Source organism: Hipposideros armiger, unplaced genomic scaffold (genome assembly GCF_001890085.2).
Source record: "Hipposideros armiger isolate ML-2016 unplaced genomic scaffold, ASM189008v1 scaffold_191, whole genome shotgun sequence".
Classification (NCBI taxonomy): domain Eukaryota; kingdom Metazoa; phylum Chordata; class Mammalia; order Chiroptera; family Hipposideridae; genus Hipposideros; species Hipposideros armiger.
The window spans coordinates 318870-335502 of NW_017731541.1; the positions used below are offsets into that span (position 1 = coordinate 318870).

Consider the following 16633-nt stretch of genomic DNA (forward strand, 5'->3'; position numbering starts at 1 on the left):
CTAAATGACACTCATGGGGACAGCACAGCACAGCTCCTCAGAAGCATTTACTTCACTCCTTTGAAAGGTGAAGAAGTGTCTTCCTTCTTTGAACGATTTAAATCTTTGTCATATGCTCACCCTTCCTTTGGTTCTAGTTTGGAAAAGCAGGTATTTCTTGAGGGCTTGGTGTGCCTGCAAGTGGCTGACAGCCTTAGATCTTAGAGGAACCCGGCACTCGGCCACTGGTGTTCATTCGAAAGCACACTTGTCTGAAAACCTTTAGCGGCTCCCTACTGCTTATGGACCAGTGACAGGTTTGTCCTCTCACGCCGATGTATATTTATGTACGCTCTGTGCTCTAAGCTGGGGTGACTCCGTGCAGGGAGCTGGTAGACTCCCTGTTCTTGCCGCACACACAGCCCAGGGAGGCAGCATCTACAGGACTTTGTACTGGATGCTGGCGGGTAAGTGCCATGGGCAGGGACGAGCCAGGAGTGCCAGGAGGACTTACTAATGTGGTTGGGTAAGCAGGCCCGGAAGTCACATTTAACGAAGACTTGAAGAGTTACAGAAACACATAAACGAGCTCCAGGCCAGAGGAACAGCCAGTGCCAGGGGGTGGCCTGGTCTGTTGGAGTCACCAGAGAGAGGGCACACACAGCAGGAGTGTAGGAGATGCAGGAGGGGACTCCCCCAGGGACTGTGTGGCTGCAGGTGACCTGAGGTGTCTGAGGGTTCTGAGCAGGACTGACACCATGTGACGTGTGATGTCAGAGGCGTGCTCAGGCTGCTGTGTGGAGAAAGGCCTTGGGGGGAGCTGTGGACGCTGACGTACCGTTGAGGAGGCTGAGGTGAGAACCAGGTGAGAGATGATGGTGGCCTGGCCCAGAATGGCGGCAGCAAGGTGGTGACGGGTGGTCAGATTCCAGTTGCATTCGGAAGGGAGAGGCAACAGATTTGATGAGGGTGTGACGGCGAGACAGGAAGAGCAGGTTGTTTGTCCAAATAACTGGGTCTCTTGAATTACCTTTAAGACAGAAAAGCTGTGGGTGGAGGAGTTTGGGGGATAAGATGGAGGTTCTGTGGGGAACGTGTCTCATTGCCTTTAAGAGACTGTAATGAAACCAAGTGGGCAGGTGTCTTTAGGATGCAGGGGAACCAGCAGGACATATGACTTTGGGAGTCTCGCCATGTAGAAGGGATTTAGAACTTGGAGATGGGATGGCATTGCCGTGAGGGGCACCGAGAAAGTGTCAGGGCGGGAGGTGGGAAACCGAGAGGGTGGCGTCCTGGTGGCCACGCAGAGCAGGTGGCTCCAGGAGAGGAGGTGTGTCCTGTGTGGCTCACGGGCGAAGCACATGTAGGTGGACACGTGAGTCCTTGGGGAGCTCACTGAGTGGCCTCCACGGAGGGGGTGACAGCCAGATTCGCGAGGTCCCAGGACAGACTGCAGGAGCAGGCTGGGGTTGAGCTCAGAGCCGAGGGGTTCCTCTGAATGAGGAGAGAAATGGGCAGTGGCTGGTAGGGAAGGCGGGCACAAGAGGTTGCTTTTAACTTCTAATTTTTGTAAGTATAGGGTGCCATGGGGGGTAGTCCAGTAAGGGGAAGCCGTGTCCTGTCGTTCTGCTCAACAAGATTTAACTAAGCGTTTCTCATCTTTGAACAGACCTCCCTCCCTCTGTCTCTGTCTCTGTCAGTCTCTCTCATTTAATATCTGTTAGCAGCCCATGGAGCTGATGTTTTGAGGGGTGTGCAGTGGGAAATGTTGCTGTGAGGTTGCAGACTTGGATGGGAGCGGGACTATAAAATTTCATGTTCCTTTCAGCCCCATGATTCATGGTGGTTCTCACAGGACAATTTTATGATTGGAACTATGGTGTACATCATGAATATAAGGAATTCCAAGTGTTAATATATTGCTTCAGAGGGTAAGGCCTCTTAATAAAAAGGCTTTCAGGAATTGGAAAACAATAATGAACTATAATTGTCTTATATACACAATGACTATTTCTTTGAAAGGGCACCCTTATTTCCTCCACTGCTTTCCGGCGCCTTCGACTCAGGAGCTGGGCGGGCCCAGGAGGAGGGGAGGGCGTGTGTGGGGGGTTGATGCTCCCGGGTGTCTGGCATCCGGACTTCGATTTATCTGGGAGAAGTCAAGAGCGAAGGTTGACAGGGACTCATGCTTGAAATGTCAGATTCCTGCTTTCAGAAAAAGATCAGCTTGATCCACAATACGTCTGCGAGAGCGCCTCTTATTTTACACATTGGTGTTGTTTCTCTTCCTTGGGATTTACTTCAAGTGAACTTACTAAACGCCTCTCCCTTCTACTTAGTCAGTAGCTATTGTTTCCTGCCGACGTTTCATCCCTGACTGCCCTCGGAGCTCAGAGCTGTTGGAAGGCCCCAGACCCTGTGCTGTCCCATCAGGAGGGGCTGGAAGGTCCGTAATTGGTTGGTGACACCAACTATGGGCGGAAGTAGAAGAAACAGATGCACAGATTTACAATCCTCCGCTTTCTCCTGCCCCACGAAGCTCTTCTGGGCTCATCTCCGTGCTGGGCAGAGGAGGGCGGTGTTGGTTAGAATGTCAGGTAACGGTTTATCCGATGTCTCCATGTTCTTTTTCATCAAAAGCAGCAAAATAGTGTGTCTCTTAAAACTGTCACATTCTGAAAATCATCATCTCATTTATCCCCTGAGAACTTTAGACGATAAATACAGCTCTGGAAAGTGAGGTTCAGACAAGCCAAGGCATTCCCCCAGAGTCTCCCACCGCCCTAATGCCCCTCCCCCGTGAGCCGTGAGCCCCGCTTACTGCTTTCAGGCACTGTGTGTGGGAAACAGCACGTGCACCCCTCGGTCCCTCAGCTGTCACCTCACCCCTTGCACGTGAACGCCGCCATGTTTCCTTCTGTCCTAACAGGAGCTCAGTGTCGGGCAGAGGGTCTTGGCAGAGGGTCTTCCCCTGGGGCGTGTGAGACTGAGCAGAGCAGGATGGTCACGGTGGGCGCGGGGGAGGGTTAGTGCCTGAGGGCCAGGGACGCGGACTGACTTGCAGTCAGCGGGGCAGTTCTGTGCAATGGGCTGTCTCAGCTAAAGTCCCAGGCACCCTCCTTTGGAAACACTGCACGTCTGCCTCTGATATATTATTCCAGAACCTTCCTCCACTCATGTATTTATCCTTATCCATCCATCCATCCAGTAGCATTTTTTTTTCATGCCCACCATATGATGTGCGATTTTCTAGGTTCTGAGAGACATGCAGAGGTAAGCGCCATGCAGCTCTTGAGGTTTCGAGACTCGCTGCGTAACACGGGAGATACATGTATTCCAAACTCTAGTGAGTGGGACGGGAGGCAGGCCTGAGCTGAGCCCAGTGCCTGCACGCGCCGGCTGCCCGCGGAGACATAGGCGGCCTCTCCACGAGGAGTCTGCTGCACCCAGCAGCCTGAGTCACCATCCCACCGCCGGCTGTGCCAGCATCCTGGGTCTGGCGGCAGTAGGACCTGCTGAGGTCACGGTCACTGTCAAGCTTCTGGGGTCCCTTTAGAATCTCAGACTTGGCATTAGGAGATTAGGAGGCAGCGGACAAAAGCACTGCATCTGGGTTCCGGTCTGCTGCTTGCTGGTCACATGGCTTTGGGGCCAGCGATTTGACACTAGAGCAGCGGTTCTCAACCTGTGGGTCGCGACCCCTTTGGGGGTCGAATGACCCTTTCACAGGGGTCGCCTAAGACATCGGAAAACAAAAAGATACTTACATTACGATTCATAACAGTAGCAAAATTACAGTTATAGAGTAGCAATGAAAAAAATTTTATGGTTGGGGGTCACCACAACATGAGGAAGGTTGAGAACTGCTTCCAGAGGGTGGAAAACTGTTCCTTCTTCCCTTCTAGGGTTCTTTGTCTCTCTAAAAATTAAATTGGCAGAAGACAGATTAACAGGAGAAAAACAAATTTAATTACGTATGTATGGGAGCCCCATAAAATATGAGACTGAAAGAAGTGCTCATAGTGGGAAGGTTTAATACCTTTCAGACAGAGAAATACTAAATTTGTGGATAATTGAGAAGGCAGAGGGATCAGGGCTAAAAAAGTAAAATGGTGAAGAAGTGACAGGGTTTGTTTATGCAGCCTTCTCGACCCTGGTTCTCTGTCTGGCGGCAAGGACGCCTCTGCCCGGTTCACGTGGGAGTTTATTTCCTGCTGTCGGGGGCCGAGGAGGCTCGGAGCGTTCTTACCTGAGCTGTTTCTCAGGCATCTTTAATTCAGAGTAATCAGTGTGCACCGTGGCCCAATTGGGGCGTGTTCTCCCTTCAACGCTTTGAGTGTCAGGCTCCTCACCCAATGGGGAAGCTAATTGCTAGCTGCCCACCTCACCAGCTTGTGGCACTCCGTGGTGAGCATGCTTGTGAAAAGGGGACACTGTAAGGCCGTGTGAGCAGGCCGGAGCCGCCGGGGGGCAGCCCGCGCCCTCTGGGGCAGCACTCGCTGTGTTACGTTCATTCACATGCTGGTGTGCGGAGCCCAGGCGTGACGGTGGTTGTGGTGATGCTCCGTTTAGAGAGGTGTGCACACGCGAGGGCCCCCGAGTGAGTCAGCAGACGGGGACAAAGCAAAGAATGACATCGAGCTCCGCTTCACTCCTGGTTAGGGCCGGGTGCACCCTCCTGTGGTCAGCTCCGCGCAGGCTCGGCTGGGACTCAGGCCGAACGGGAGTCTGAAGTGCCCCTTACTTTATCCCTCCCCCGCCGCCCTCCCCATCCAAGTCACTAACGGTCGCTGTGTTTGGGAAGGCAGTGGACCCAGACACGTGACTTCAGCCTGCTGGCACCTGAGCAGCAAAGGGGAGAGGCGCGGAGAAAGTAACACAGCTGTGGCCCTTCCCTTTCACAGCTGCCCCTGCAGTGCTCGGGGTCTTCCTGGGATGAGGGTCTGGGTGGTAGGGGTGGGGGGAGAGGCGGGCCTGGGGGTGGCGGGGGTGCAAGTTGAGCACCACCCTTTACTTGGATCAAAGTTGTGCATCTTTGAGTGACAGAAACGAAAGCTAATTTCTGTGTGTGCTGCTTCTTGTGTGCGATTCTGATCAACGTGCTCATCACTTTCTGCCTCTGGGCCCAGTGACGGTGCTAATACAGGCGGCCACTACAGTGGGAGTCGGGGGGTTTGCCACCTCCAGAAAAAGCGATGGTGGCAATTATATGTCAGGAAGATCAGAGTATCCTTTTATCAGGCTTAAAAGATTAAGAGCCTTTGATTTCCTAGTTGCGAAGTTTATCAACAGCGCCGTTGTCTGGGCTCCAGGGTGAGGTGAGCACATGGAAGGACCTGGAACCTGTTCCTTTGAGTCCTGCTCTCCGGACAGTAGGGAGGGGAGGTCACTTCGACATCCCTGATCTAATATGCTTCTGTTTTTATTGTTAGTCTTATAAACAAATGGTGATCTATCAAGAGCTGAGAAAACAGAGAAAACAGTTATAACTCAGTACCCTCTTCTAAATCGTCATTTTTTGGGGGGAGGGGGACTATTCCCCCATTCTTTGTCATCATGATGCATGATTTACATACTTAAATTTATCACATTTTGCCAAGAATTAAAGTGTTGGTGTTCTTTCTTCATTAGTAAACCACTTAATGCACACTTGCTGTGCCAGGCACAACAGGTGGCTGACAGATGTGAAAAATGCCATCACTCCTCTAGGGAGCTCGCACGACCTGGCCCCAGGTGACGCCCCTCTCGTGAACCCCCGACGCCCTGGGCCACGCCTGAAATGCCGGAGGCGCGGGGGTGCCAGGCTTGCTAGGAGCCTGACTGTCGCCGGAGCCGCTCCGATGTCCTCACATGTGACTGACTTGCTTCTTTTCCAGGTTCTTGAACAACGTTGGCTTCTTTTTCCCCCTGATCATGATGCTGACGTGGATGGTGTCTGTGGCCAGCATGGTCCGGAAGCTGGTTTACGAGCGGGAGATCCAGATAGAAGAGGTACCAGGCTTCAGGCTCCCCTGGGAGACGGGAGGGCGGGGCTCTGTGCCAGCCTCCCCTCTGCCGCGGTTCCCGTGGACGACCCGGCTGGGTCCCTGTCCCGGAAAAATCCCGTAAGCCCTTCCCCCAAAGGCGCCCTTCTGGCTCAGGGCGCCTTGTGGTGGTAACTGCGGGGTCTCCTCCCGACAGTACCTGAGGATGATGGGGGTGCACCCCGCGGCCCACTTCCTGGCCTGGTTCCTGGAGAACGCGGCCGTGGTGACCATCAGCAGCGCGGCGCTGGCCGTGGTCCTGAACGCCAGCGGCATCTTCGCCTACAGCAACCCCTTCGTCGTTTTCCTCTTTCTCCTGGATTTCGGGGTGTCCGTCGTCATGCTGAGCTACTTCCTGAGTGCATTTTTCCGCCAAGCGAACACAGCCGCCCTCTGTACCTGCCTGGTGTATATGATCAGCTTTTTGCCCTACATCATCCTGTTGGTTCTACACAACCAATTAAGTGTCACCATTCAGACGCTCCTGGTAAGTGGGTTGTTGTGCAGAAATGCAAAATGAAACGGAAGTGCCACCTACCCAACAAGCCCAAACCGCTGCCCTCAGGTTTCCGTGGATGGCTTCCACTCTGCGTGGGCCCCCCGATACTTACTTGCCTTTGCTGTGCCCGCAGATGTGAGCCTCACAGGGGTGCTCCACTGAAACTGCAGGGGTGTTTCTGGGGGGCAGCCCGTTGAGGACGGGCACTGTTCATGGGACGGGACCCCCCGTCAAGACTTTGGGAATGGGGCGCATCCTCAAGGAAGCATAGGACTCTGTTTCACACGTGGAGAGAAATGGATTTCCAAAGCTATTTTAGAAGTGAAAAACAGGCATTTTCCTTGAAGCATCATGAATTATATATCACATTAAGTGGAAAGGCCTCTCCGTTAGCAGTGTCAGAGCCATTCATCCATTTACAATGTGCCTCCTGGAGAAGTGTTAGAATACTTCCAGGTCTGCAACGGAAAATGCGCACGAGACAGAAGGGTGCTCGTTCTCTCCTGACTGCTGCCTGGCAGGTGCGTGCTGGGCACGGAGTCGGAGCTCAGTCTCCATGGAAGGGGTGAAGGGCCCATTATTAAATGGCCAGTTCCCAGCGCCGGGTTGCAGCTGTGACATTTGCGTTACGCCCACAGTTTTATTTCCGCTTGCAGTTCAGGGGACTTCCTGACTGCAGTCTGCTGGGAGGTTCGGTTGGCATCACTAGGGAGGATTTGGAAGGTACCAAGGACACTCCGAATCCCAGGGCTGCTGAGGGGCATTTGAGGGCCTTCAAAGTCACTTAGTCCCGTGCAGCGCCGTGGCAGCCTGGCGTGTCATCACTTGTTGGGAGGGGTCTCCTTCTCTGCTCATTTTGAACCTCAGGGCAGAATATTTCCGTGAGAGCCGAATTATTTTTCCCCGATGTCCATAAGCCCTTCAGTCCTCCATGGCTTCTACTAGCCATGTGCACAGCACAGACACGCATGCGTGATGCACACTGGCGCTTTCAGTCAGCATTTTATCCATTGATTTGTGCCATCAGTCTTGATTAGCTTATGTCACACCTGTAATAATTCATAACCCATAATTCTGTGTTAGTGTTAATTAAGTATTTCCAGAGTAATGAAAGCAACCTGGACTATTTAGGGCATCAGTAATTTTTGTTTCTCCTCCAGCCCTTACATTGAAGGCTTCTATGCCCTTTGAGTTCCTTTTTACACGTAAGTTCCAAGTGTTTTCCACCAAGGAAAACAACCTAACCCTGGTGCATAATATTTTTAAATATAAGATACTTTCAGTAGGCGTTTTTCCTGACATAGGACCTCCGCAGTGGAAACAGAGTAACGCTTTCCTTCAGCGCTGGCTCTTCCTGGCGTAGAACAGTGTACCGTGCCATCCATCTGACTGCAGTGAGTGCTCCAGGGCAGTCACGCAGTAATAAAAAGCAGTAAATGGCTCTATTCCGTTTCCCACTGTTCTGCGTTACACATTTCTGTATACAGTGCGTTGGATTTATGACACTTCAAGCGTTGCAGTAAAGGGAAGTAATTCCTTTTAGCATTAAAAACTAGCTTGTTACCGTGCGTTTCCGAATGAGCTGACATTCGGCTGCGTCTCCCAGGCTTAGACAGTGAACTCGCCGCCGGGAGCGGTGGTCTGCCGTCGTTAGAGCAGGAACACGGCACAGCTTCTAGGCTTGAGTTCGTGCTGTGTGCTTCCTGGCCCCAACCCAGCACTAACGTGCCGTTTTGCTCTCTCCCCATCAATCCGCGGGCAGTGCCTCCTCTCCACGACCGCCTTTGGACAAGGAGTGTTTTTCATTACCTTCCTGGAAGGGCAAGAGGCAGGTAAGAACATGCATTTAAAAAGTGACTCTCAGTGACTCAGGTTTTTGGAAATTGATAGTTGTCATGTTGAGCGTGGTAACAGTAGAAAGTCTTCTTTGCAAGCGGAACATTTGGGATGAGACCCTGGTGTTTGGCTCAGCGATGGAAACAACCTCCCACCATCCAGCCACTCAGGTCTGAGGGACAGTCAGGAGTAGCCGTGGCATCCATGCTTCAGACACTGTCCAGGTCAGCCGGCCCCTAATGCTCGGGTCTTCCTGTCACACTCCGACTCAAACCCAGTCAACTCGGCGACCTTATGAATCTCCCAGGAGTGGGCTGTGCACACGTCCCACGCCTCAGAGTGTTGTTGCACTGGCGTCTGTCTTCCTGGGCCTTCTGCCCACTTTTTCTAGTTTCTCTTTATAATACTCTTTTTCACATGTCAACCATTCATGTATTTTCCAGCTGTCATCTTTGCCTCCAGATTTTCTGGATCCTTCCTTAAAGCCACGATCCAGAAATAGGTTTAACCAGTTTAGAGTGCAATTATCTCCTCCAGTTTTCTATATGTTTTATCCCTGTTAATTCAATCTAAAGTGATATTTAAAAAATTCATTGACAGCATTTTCCACTTATAATGAGATTTGACCACTAACATCCTAAGACAGGACAGACATATTTCTTACACGTTTGTGTGGCTTTGTGGTGTGTTTCTGTAAGCACAGGAAAATATATGCAATAAGTGAAACTCAACTCCAGATACTGTGATGTTAGCCCATTGATCTGGCATTAGGCTTGGCGTTCTCAGACGTTTCAGTAAATCATATGCGGAAGCTGTGCGGAGACAGCCGGGTAACCCCGAGTGATCCCCACTTTGTGCCTCAGCTGCTGCTTAAGCTAGATGGGATCATGAGGATATAGGAGAAAAATGGGCACTGCTCAGGCCTCTGAACATCTGGGGCTGAATTCCAACAAGCACACGATGTTCAAACATTTATTTTATGGAGGTTTAGGCTAGTATGTAGGAAAATTGAGACAGGAATGTTTTCCTTAAATTTTATTTTAATCCAGCAATAAATTGCAAAGGTATTACAAGAAACTGATTCTTTCCCACTTTAGATCTTACATATCCCATTTCTATATCTTGCAAGAGCAGAGAGAAGAATATAATTTAGAGTTTGGGTTTTTAAAGAGCCCTCTTTATCTTTTTCATAACATGCTTATTTTCCCTAAATAAGTAAAACAACGTTTAACAATTCTGAATGGCAGATACTGAAGTGTTAATGATATCGCTGAACTGAATCTGAGGCTGAGTACGCCAGCATCCTCTTTGAAGAGTTATGACCAATGGTACTGAGCTTCCTTTCATTTCAGCTGCCGTCAGCTTTGCTTGCGCTTTCGGAGCTGGTGCCCTCGCCCGCCCACCTCTGCGCCGAAGGGCCACGCGAGGCTCTAACTGACCTTTCCTTCCTTCCAGGAGTCCAGTGGGGGAATATGTACGAGTCTCCGGATCACGTGGGCATGGCGTTTGGCTGGATTTGCTGGGTGATACTGTTTGATTCGGGCCTGTATTTTTTATGTGGATGGTACCTGAGCAACTTGATTCCTGGTAAGAATCCTGCACTTTAAAAGATGACAAACTCACACAATTTGTAAACTATTGTGCTACTGTGTTAACTATTGTGCCAGTATATGTGAATATTGGAAGAGTTATTCTTTAAATAAGACATCAAAGAGGGTTCGTAGGATGCATTTCAGAGGGAGCTGTGAGTGTCTGAGGACACGTGGTGCTTCTGAGCCCTGAGTGGTTGCAAAGCCCACGCAGGGACAGCAGAAGAGCCCGGACCTAGACGGAACCCACCGGGCCCACCATGCAGCTCCCAGCAAGTGGGCTCCGGTCAACTGAACAGAAAAGACACGGGAGCCCAAGAGCTGGAACGAGGGGACTGAGAGTAGAAGAGTGTAGTTGTCCCTAGGGAACACGGTTGGGCGAAGGGTTCAGAGACACAGGCGGCGGTGAAGGGACCTGGCTCTCAGCTGCGTCGGTGGTCGTCAGGGCCTCGAGGGAGCCTGGTGGAACGGGGCTGGGCTTAGGCTGGGCTCGGGCTGCCTTCAGACCTGAACTGCCAGGGGTGGCCCAGGTATGGAATTTCTGCCGTGTTTTAGGTTCTTCCATTTGCTCACGCCAGACCCCGCCCTGGAGGCAGTGGGCGGGCGGCCACCAATGGTGATGGTTCACCTGCTGCGTTAGGGGGAGGAGTTACCTTACCACCGGGCACAGGCCCACAAGCAGACAGCACTTCAAACGCTGTTTTATTTTATATTTTTAGAAATGTCATTTTGATGGTATTACACTTCCTTGATAAAATTATTTGTGGGTCTGGCTCTATACTTTCCTAAGCAACTGGATATTTCAAGTGGCATCTAATCTTTAAGGTTAAGAACTAAGAGATCAAAAAAGAGATTCTATTCATGTACAAATAGGAAATTGAGGGAAAGAAGGAAAAAAATGCAGTTCATTCTGTTTGTAAAAATACCTTGCAAACTTCGGGAGCTCATGCATCATTTAAGGAAGAGTAAAAATCGAAATAGTGTGGGTGATTGAAAGCATGAAAATGTGGACCCCAAGAAGGAGAGAGAGCATAACTTTTATTTTAAAGATTTTATTGGGGAATTGAGGGAAGGGGAAAAGCCAAGTTGTTGTCCTTCACTCTTAGTTGTGGAGGGCGCAGCAAACTCAGCTCCAAGTCCAGTCGTGCCGCTCAGCTCAAGGTGCTGTGTTCAGTTAGTGCAAGTGGGCGTAGCCACAGTCGCATGCGGGAGTTGAACCGGCAGCCTTGTTGTTAAGAGCGCACGCTCTATCCCCTGATCCATCCGGGCGGCAGCTCAGCTCAGGGTGCCGAGTTCAGTCTTCAGTTGCGGGCGGGCGTAGCCCACCTTTTGAACCGGTAGCCTTGTTGTTAGGAGCACGTGCTCTCACCAGCTGAGCCATCCTGCCCCCATTGGCAGCTCAGCGGCAGCTCAGCTCGGGTGCAGCATCACTGGCCCATGTGGGAATCGAACCGGCGACCCTGTTGCTCAGAGCTCGCGCTCTTGGGCAAGCTCTTAACCAACAAGCCAGTCGGCCGGCCCCGAGAGAGCATAACTTAGAAATGCAGTTTCTTTTGGAAAAATTTAGATTGTATTGTCTTGGTACTTCAAAGAAAATTTAAGAAAAGGCAGATTCTAGGAAACAAGAGATTAAAAAATGTATCTAGATATCAAATGGTGGAGGTCTTAGACTCCCAGAAAAGGAAGAACCTGAGAAGCTTAAAAAACAGTAAGCACAGTTTACCCTCGGCCATGCAGAGGTCAGCAGACAGTTTGGCCAGGGGTCCAGAAGGGTTGAATTTCCCATCAGCCGTCAGGACGGGAGGAAGCTTGCGGACCCCCGGGCAACACCGCCGTATGTTACAGTCAGGCAAAGCGACCTTTGATGTTCAGCCAGGCGTTCCCCCCCGCCCCACTGCGGGGTTCTAATCGATGAGGCAGAGTCTGGTGTGAGCAAACCCTTTCGCCCAGACGAGAGGCAGAGAAGTTGGACCAGCCAGAGAGGCGTCTTGCCTTCAGCCAGAGCGGAGCTGCTTTCAACAGGCCTTCAGGCATTTCCAGCGAGTGCGTCCCCATCCCGCTCACTTCTCAGGCACAGCAGCCGCTCAGGAAGAGAGCGAGGGAGGGCGGGAGAGAGGGAGACAAGGTGGGTATTTATTATTTGAAGAAGGTTGACTTTCTCCAATTAATGAATAAATTTATGGAACTTTAAATGATGTAGCATTTACTATGAAACATTATTTTAATGTAACAAAACTTATAAATTATTTAAATAAAAGTACTAAGGAAAAGAATTTGTTTCTATAATAATTGATGAAATATTTCTAAAAGATAGGAATATAAATTAATGATAATGGTAAAAAATTATTGGAAGTAATCACAGCCACTGGCGACTGATGATTCTATGAAACCTCATCGTAAGTGGACGAGGATCAGAGCAATGGACTGCTCATGTAATAACAGAGCCACAGGACACATCTTGTCAATAACATCTTGTCCAGCCCACTTGTCAATAACAACTTACTCTGCGTTAAAGTTTGCCTTTTTAATCAATAAGAAAGGATATATTATTCAATCAACCTATTAGGGAGAAAAAATTAGGCTCATTCACAAGTTCATCAGAAATAAATATCATTAAAAATAATGAGTAAACAGGAAAGGTATGATTTTAAAGACAGGAAAGGCCTTTTGAAACGTAACTCCAAAGGCATAAATAATGAAAATTGACTGAGCTTCCTTTAGAAGAATTTAAGTCAATATTTCAAAATATCCAAATAAAGAAAATTATAGGACAATTTACGAGCTAATAAAAACTATTTAATGAGTATATGAAAACAAATGATAAAATTTTCACATCAAGTTTTAAACAGACATATCTCAATTTTTAATTTTTGTTAAACATACACAATTTGATTCATATGCCAGATGGTTGGAGTTTATGAGGAATTATTAAACAGAAAAAAGTTATTTTTTTTTCTGTTTCAGTTTTTCTGCTCTCCACATGCATTTCTCCTATAATTAATTAAACTACAAAATCAACCATATGTCTTATTTTTTTTGTTTTCTATAAATGCCCAATAATTTAATAAAAAGAAAAGAAAGCAAAACAATTATTTCGTGGGGAGATGCATACAAGTACACAGGAGGCAGAGGACGCTTGGGAGAAGACTAGCACGATCCTGGCTGAAAGAATGTAACTCGGTGGCTTGGGTGATGAACCTTTTCTCCCCAGTCTTCCTTAGAAAAGATGTGAGAGATTTGGGTTCTGTTCTCCCGGGAAGGGGCTGAAGGAACAGAACGGTGAAAAACGTCGGTGAGCTGTGAGCGGGCAGGAGCCACGTCTTTGTAAGGGGGTGATGTGCCGTGTAGGACAGATGGACATTAGCTGAGGGCCAGGATGAGGAGATTCCGGGAGTGCGGGGCCTCCAGGCCCGTGTTGGGTCTGAGCTGGCCGATTTCTGTACCACCCACTCAGCTCTCCCACGGGCGGCGAGCACCAGTGTGGGCGCCTGCGTGCTGTGTGTGTTCTCCTCTCCTCTCCTGGTGTTCAGTCTGAGACCATTCCACACCTCTCAGGCTGCCCACGTCCTGGCCCCGCTCCCCGTGCCAGATGGCCGGTGTGCAGCAAGGTTTTCATTAATTTTCTGATTCTTTCTGCTTCTGGCAGCTCTGGACACTGGGGATTAATCACCTGGCCACGTGTTGCACGAGTTTTCCCAAAGCATGTTTCTGGGGGGAGGGGAGCATTGATGAATGGGTCAGGGGATGGAGAGTGAGCGTGGCCACAGGCGTTCTAGAAGATGTTCTAGAGAATGGAATCTGAGTGTTGCCGAATCCAGCTCCTGGGGGAAGACGCAATGGGGAAGCGGCTCCGTCAGAAGAGGCTTCTGGCAAGAACAGGAAGCACTCAAAAGACCGAACCCTAAAAGGTTGGAAAGCAAGGTCTCAACGAGGTATTTGTCCACTCACGTTCACGGCAGAGCTATTCACAGCAGCCAAAACGTGGAAGCAGCCCGTGTGTGTTTGGTGAATGAATGCATAAACAGAAGTGTTGTGTGCACACAGCAGAGCACTCACTCCTTCAAAGGGAAGGCAACTCTGACACAGCTGCGACATGAATGGACCTTGAAGATGTTATCCTAAGAGAAAAACCAGTCACAAGAGGACAGATACTACATGATTTCACTTACGTGAGATGCCTAGCACGATGGGTAATTTTATGTGTCAACTTGACTGGCTCGTTGGTAAAATAGTATTTCTGGGTGTGTGTACGAGGGTGTTTCTAGAGGAGATTAGGCTGCGTAAAGAAAGGGGCCTCCCCAATGTGGATGGCATCCTTCAATCTGCTGAGGGCCCAAGTAGGAGAAACAGGTGGTGGAGGGCGGATGCGCTGCGTGCGGGAGCCGGGATGTCGTCTTCTGCCCTCGGGCTCCGGAGCTCCCAGCTCTTTGGTCCTCAGAGCGGACCTGGGGCTTAGGCCAGGGTGTTTGGGCTGGACCGTGCCACCTTGCAGATAGCAGATCCTGGGACTTCTCAGCCTCCATGATTGTGCAAGCCAGTCCCTCATAACAAATCTGTGTGTCTAGATGTGGCTCGTTGGTTTTATTTCTTTGGAGAACCATGAGTCATATATGGAGAGGAGTTAAATTCCTATAGAAAGACAGTAGAATGGGGCTGTCCGGGGCAGGGGGAGAGGGGATGGGGAAAGTGCACTGGAGGTCGATCGCACAACGGTGGGCGTGTACGTAACATCTCTTTAACGTGATGAAGACGGTGAATTTTGTACGTATAATTTAATCTTTAAAAAAAAAGAATTTCCCTTGAGGGAAGTGCCTGGTGTGCAGAAGTGCCACTTTCTAGATCCTACCTGAAGAAATATGAAATTGGAAGTGAAGGGAGTTGGGGTGAGCTCGGCGAAGCCGAGTGGTGCTGGGAACGCCGCGCCTGGCGTGGATGTTGGGTCATTCCTGGTGGGGATCAGTGGAGCACCGGCCCAGCCCGTGGGTTTCAGAGGAGCATTTTATTGTAGTTTTCTAAGAGCTAAATGAAGTCAGCTTGGGACTCAGGGGAGAGGAACAAGCCACCTTACTTAGGGGACCAGGACGCCTAAACGCCACATTTGGGCATGTTCTGGGAGCCCTCGGCCAGGCGGGCTACGCTGTGAACTCGCTCCGGCTGGGTTGGGAGAACGGCCCCTGCTGTTCCTTCTTCATTCCCTCCTGAGTCTCACCGTCGGCCTTCCCTTCAGGGCAGAGCAGCATGCAGCCCGTTGTCCGTAAGCCTCACCCCGCAGACGCACTGTCTCATGGTCACTTCTACCAGTGACGTCGACTCGTGACTTTGAGCTTTCAGGTATCGCAAAACCAGCTTTCTCCCCACCGGGGACAAAGGTCTGCCTGCTGACTTTCTAAGTCTGTTAGCCCACTGGGCGTAGTTTGTCCAGGGAACTGTCACAAAGTGTCCTATAACCTGAAATGACAGGACTCCCAGCCCAATCGGATGCTGCACCTCACAGAGGCAGAAGGACCTGGAAGCCACTTTGAAGTAACAAGCACCCATCTCTACACTGTGCTCTAAGGAGTCTTCTGGTGGGTTTTTATATTTCTCGTTGCCATTGTATAAACCGATTTTAGCTACTGGCTAGTTAGGAAGGAAGACCAGGTCTATTCCAGAATAGGAGATCAAAAGCATCAGCACCATCTCCCGGCCTGCAGGGCGCAGTGTCAAGTGCAGGTCTCCACGCCCCCCTGAGGGCTCACAAGCAAACATCTGTCCTCTCAGAGACTTTTCGTTTCATTCTCTCCTTTATGTGCTTCCAGTTAAATTGGGTTCTGCTTGATCTGTCGAGTTGCATTGAGTTCTTCTTTTATCGCTGTCAGTTTTTTTGGGGGCAATGCTAATTAGTTTCCTGGCCTGTGAAAGCCAGCAGGCAGGTCCCCTTGAGGGGCACGCTTGGCATGGACTGAGGGCTTTGCACTCATTAACGTGCCCAGCTGCGTTTGGTAACGGGGGCGGTGGCGTGTGCTTGTGGAGCGTGCACATGACACGAGTTTGAAGGGATAAGCAGCAGCAGACGGCGAGAGTGCTGGGGAGCCCAGCGGCCGCCACGCTAGCTTGGCTCTGGCGGCTCCTGCTCGGTTAGAGTAATAGATTAATTAGGGGGATTTTAGAAGTCCAGACAGATTAGAGCTGGGATGGGTTAATTAGCAAATCCACTATTAATGTTCAGTTTGTTCCTGGTTCCTTTTTCCTAACGCCGAAAGGCCTCTCGTCTCTCTCCTCCTTCCCACCCCCGCAGCCGTGACCCGCGTTCAGGCTTCACGGCACCTTTTCGGGGCCACTCAGTGTCCTTGTGTCCCCTGCCCAGGCCCTAGGTGTCCCCTTCGTCTCTGCTAATGCAAGATCTAGAACACCCGAAGGCTTTGCAATCCCTCTGCCCTTTGAGCAGGCGGCACCCTCTCACGCTGTCACTGGCAGTGACAGCACGGTCACCTGAGCGAGGTCCCTTCACAGAAAAGTGCTGCTTGACGAGGGAGGCGAAGCAGCTGCCAGCATTTGCAGGCCAGTCTTCCTGGCCCCTGTGTGCTGCTGTCTCCTTCCATTTCCACAGTCTCATTGTCCACGCATGTGTCCAGGTGCGTGAAGAAACGGGTGCAAGAGGTGAGGTGAGGCAAGTCCCCTTGCTTGTTTGAGTCGAGGACAACCTGTTTGAAAGGGCAACAGAAAGC

At 50.4% G+C, this 16633-nt stretch overlaps 1 protein-coding gene across 1 annotated transcript in view; it reads left to right on the plus strand.

The window, feature by feature from the left end:
- The window catches only part of ABCA13 (ATP binding cassette subfamily A member 13), a 235256-nt gene that overhangs the window by 84069 nt on the left and 134554 nt on the right, over positions 1-16633 (plus strand). Inside the window, exons 25-28 of the mRNA XM_019652970.1 lie at positions 5856-5970; positions 6160-6489; positions 8264-8333; positions 9793-9924. Coding sequence (XP_019508515.1) covers positions 5856-5970; positions 6160-6489; positions 8264-8333; positions 9793-9924 — 647 coding nt within the window. The remainder of the gene's footprint in view (positions 1-5855; positions 5971-6159; positions 6490-8263; positions 8334-9792; positions 9925-16633) is intronic.